The sequence below is a fragment of the Vigna unguiculata genome, unplaced genomic scaffold (assembly GCF_004118075.2).
Source record: "Vigna unguiculata cultivar IT97K-499-35 unplaced genomic scaffold, ASM411807v1 contig_629, whole genome shotgun sequence".
In the NCBI taxonomy this organism is placed as follows: domain Eukaryota; kingdom Viridiplantae; phylum Streptophyta; class Magnoliopsida; order Fabales; family Fabaceae; genus Vigna; species Vigna unguiculata.
In genome coordinates, this window is record NW_021011350.1 from 253416 (window position 1) to 257642 (window position 4227).

The 4227-nt window shown below is 49.4% G+C and overlaps 1 protein-coding gene across 1 annotated transcript; it reads left to right on the plus strand.

Annotated features, from left to right (window-relative positions):
• Positions 1 to 1665: 1665 nt before the first annotated feature.
• LOC114172506 lies at positions 1666 to 3100 on the plus strand. Its single transcript, XM_028056958.1, has 2 exons — positions 1666 to 2890; positions 3084 to 3100. The coding sequence occupies exons 1-2, from the start codon at positions 1666 to 1668 to the stop codon at positions 3098 to 3100; spliced, it is 1242 nt and encodes a 413-aa protein (XP_027912759.1).
• Positions 3101 to 4227: the final 1127 nt, after the last annotated feature.

Genomic DNA, 4227 nt, shown 5'->3' on the forward strand with positions numbered 1-4227 from the left:
GTCGTTTTATGTTTGTATATGTGCTGTTGTTGAATGAAACTGAGTTGCATGCGTCTTTGGGTGTTGGGTTGAGCTATTTCCGCCATTGCATGTGTGTTTGGAGTGGATCTGGGCGGTTTCCGCCACTGCATGTGGGTTGACAGTGGTGAACGCTGATATTTTCGCCCAAGCGAGCTTGTCTCGCCTAGGCGAGAGTATCAGAGTACTCACTGCCACGAGAGCTCGCCTAGGCGACCTGTCCACGTTCTGAGCGACGCCATGTCTCGCTCAGGCGAGGAGGTCTCGCCTGAGCGAGAAATCGTGCAAAACCCACGTTGCGCGCCTCGCTTGAGCGAGAATTCGTGAAGTGGTCACGTTGCGCGTCTCGCCTGAGCGAGAATTCGAGATGAAACCCTGTTGCTCATCTCGCCTGAGCGAGAATTCGCTGCCTCAAGAAGGCCAGCGTCTCGCCTGAGCGAGTTCGCGAAAGGGTGTTATGTTTCCTTGGCTGTTTGAGTGATTTGTTGCATGTACCATTCAAACTATTCTTTCTAAATATGATGTGCGTGAATATATTTGGGTGCTTGGGTTTTTATGAATGAAACTGGCATGCTTGGTATGAGATTGATCATGGAGTTGTGGTTTCGTGATGTTTTAACATGAGGATTGTATGTATGAGATCAACGTGGTGGTTATGGTATGAGAAACATGATTATGATGGTAAGATAGGCGTAATTCCATGAGTCCCATGGGGAGACTTCATGGTGGCGTGTAGTGTATATACTAAGATATGGATTCAAGTAAGGATCGCATCCCGAAACTCTAAAGGGTCAGTGAGTCTCAGGTAGAGCAAGCTGACCCAAGTGGTGAGAGTAGCGGGAGGCCCTAGTCTTTGGCAGGATAATGGCCTTAGACGCTTGAAGGCTAACCTTGTGTGTGGTAGGGTGAAACCCATTGGCAATGGCTCTGCAGAGCAGTAGAGGCCACCACAAGTGCAGGCGTCCGGTGAATCCGATCTTAATATATGTATCCGGATAATTGAGTCATAGTGTCCTGTTGTCTGCTATAACATGATATTGTGTGTTTGTGTGTTGCATGTTAAGGAATGTTTCAGCACTTGTCTGTTGTAGCATGATGAGATCTAATTGCACTAGCTTACCCTTGCATTTCTGTTTGTGTCCTATTGTATGTTCTCTTTTGCGATGATCACCTTCTGGTGGGAGCAGATGGGAGGAATGATCGGGATGGATCTGAGAGAAGCAGCGGTGCGGCCTAGATCCCTTGTCAGGGCGTATTAGGAGGAATTCTAGGGCCATGAGGCCTTTTGTACTAGTTGCCTTAGTGGCAACCCTTTTGCAAAACTGTTGCACTCCTTTAAATTTTCTTTTGCTTAGGACAATGTGGTATGCCTAAGTTTCTTTTAAGTATTTCCGGATGACTGTAATAGTTATCTCCTCTACGTTTATGCTTCATCTAAGTGCTTCTCGTTATTATAATTGTGTGAGACTTTATTTAGTAGCGTAATCTATTAAAATGGGACGTCACACTTTTATGGTATCAGAGCCTTCGTTCCTAAGTGTCTGTGGGCTATGTGTTTGCTTAGCTTTCGTCGTGTCTTTCTTGTAGTGTTTAGATAAGTTTCCAGTCTAACCCAGTTCTAATGGTGCTTTCTGTGTGTCCAGTGATATGGCACCCCCTCGTGTAGCTCCTCCTCAACCTTCTCAGGGTGATGGGCAAGACCTAGCTAGGGCGATCGAGGCTATGGCTGCGGCCTTGACGCAACAGAGTAATGCTATGATGCAACAGCATGAGGCGGCGATGCAGCGCCAGGAAGCCTCTCTTGAGCAGCAGCACTTCATGATGCAGCAGATGGAAGCTGCTAGGCAGGCTGCTGAGGATGCACAGAGGCAGCATGTGGATGCTCTCCGGCAGTTAGGGGAGAATGCTGCAGGTGCTCAGATGTATGGTCCTCATCCCCAATCTCCACCCCCTGAATGGAGTTTGGAAGATTTCCTGAAGCACCAACCTGCCAAGTTTGATGGCAAGAAGAGTCCCGACCAGGCGGACCAATGGATGAAGGATATGGAGCGTATCTTTGACGCTAAGAGGTGCCCGGATGAGAGCAGACTGGCTTTCACTGTCTACATGCTCACTGGAGAGGCTGAGCATTGGTGGGCCAGCATGAAGCTGGTGATGGAAGAGAAGCATGAGGACATCACATGGAGAGCCTTCAAGAGGAGGTTCTTGTCTGAGTATTTCCCTGATAGCGTGAGGTACGCTAAGGAGGTTGAGTTCCTCCAGCTGACGCAGGGGAACAAGTCAGTGGCCGAGTACGCCGAGCAGTTCAAGCACCTGGGGCGCTTCTATACCATGCCACTGGACGAGGAGTGGCGTTGCAGAAAGTTCGAGAATGGCCTCAGAGGAGACATCCGCTTGATGGTAGCTCCACTGTCCATCAAGGACTTTGCGGCCTTAGTGGAAAAGGCCAGGGTCATGGAGCGTATGAAGGTAGAGGTGGAAGCTCAGCAGCAGTCACAACAGAGAGTTAGCGGACCATCTGGGTCCAGGCCACGAGTTGAAGAAAAGAGGAAGCCTTATGCTAGACCTCACCCACAGTCACAAGGGTCTAGAGGCTTCTCTTCCCCACTCAGCAGGATCCAGTGCCACCACTGTGGAGGACCGCACGTGAAGAGTTTCTGCCCACAGTTATCTGGGTTCCGCAGGTGCAACCATTGTGGCAAAGAAGGCCACTTTGGTAGGGATTGTCCTACTCTGAGGAGGGCCGTTGCACGACCTTCACCACAGACTCCGAGTCAGAATTCAGGGCAGACTCAGCAGAGAGGAGGAGGCAGCAGGCCTCAGGCTACAGGCAGAGTTTTTGCGATGACTGGGTCAGAGGCAGCAGGTTCAGGTAACCTAGTTATTGGTTGTTGTGTGATTTCTGGGAAATCCTGTTGTGTGCTTTTTGATTCTGGAGCGACACACTCATTTGTGTCAGAGTCTTGTGTGCGGGAGTTGGGTCTGCCGGTGTGTGAGCTACCGTTTGATCTTGTGGTATCGACTCCGGCATCTGGGTTGGTTAGGACTTCTTCTGTGTGTTCTAGATGTTCAGTGGAGGTAGAGGGGCGCGTATACAAAGTCAATCTTATATGCCTCCCTCTGCAAGGGTTAGATGTGATCTTGGGAATGGATTGGCTCTCTGCCAATCGCGTTCTAATCGACTGTCGGGAGAAGAAGCTGTTGTTCTCAAACTCAGAGGAGCCTGAGTTGTTGTCTTCTAATGAGGTCATGAAGGAAATCCGGGACGGCGCACAGTGCTTCATGGTCTTCGCCAGAATAGAAGTTGAGGAAGAGGAAAAGATATCAGTGATACCAGTGGTCAGGGAGTTTGAGGATGTGTTCCCCGAAGAGGTACCAGGTTTGCCTCCGAGAAGAGAGGTTGAGTTCTCTATAGACTTGGTACCAGGAGCCGGACCTGTATCGATAGCTCCTTACCGTATGGCCCCAGCGGAGTTGGTGGAGTTAAAGAAGCAGATAGAGGAACTGCTTGAGAAACAGTTTATACGGCCGAGTGCTTCGCCGTGGGGAGCGCCTGTCTTGTTGGTAAGGAAGAAAGACGGTGGCTCAAGGTTGTGTGTGGACTATAGGCAGCTGAACAAGCTGACTATCAAGAATAAGTACCCCTTGCCAAGAATAGATGATCTGATGGATCAGCTTCATGGGGCGTCAGTGTTCTCCAAGATTGATCTCCGGTCGGGTTATCATCAGATTTTGGTGAAGGCAGAAGATGTTGAGAAGACTGCTTTCAGATCCAGATATGGGCACTATGAGTATGTTGTCATGCCGTTCGGTGTGACTAATGCTCCAGCTTTGTTCATGGACTATATGAACCGGATCTTCCGTCCGTTTTTAGATAAGTTTGTCGTGGTCTTCATAGACGACATTCTCATATACTCCAGGACGCACGAGGAACATGCCGAGCATCTGAGGTTAGTGCTTAGCATTTTGAGGGAGAAGCAACTGTTTGCCAAGTTGTCAAAGTGCGACTTTTGGATGAGAGAGGTACAGTTCTTGGGGCACGTGATATCAGCTCATGGTATAGCTGTGGATCCAGCTAAAGTAGAGGCCGTAATACAGTGGGAATGTCCTAAGACGGTGACTGAGATTCGAAGCTTCGTGGGGTTAGCTGGCTACTATAGGAGATTTATAGAGGGGTTCTCCAAGATAGTGGCACCCTTGACACAGCTA

Bases quoted from the DNA above. Each gene is read 5' to 3' on its own strand.
- LOC114172506 (XM_028056958.1), top strand. From the start codon at position 1,666: ATGGCACCCCCTCGTGTAGCTCCTCCTCAACCTTCTCAGGGTGATGGG.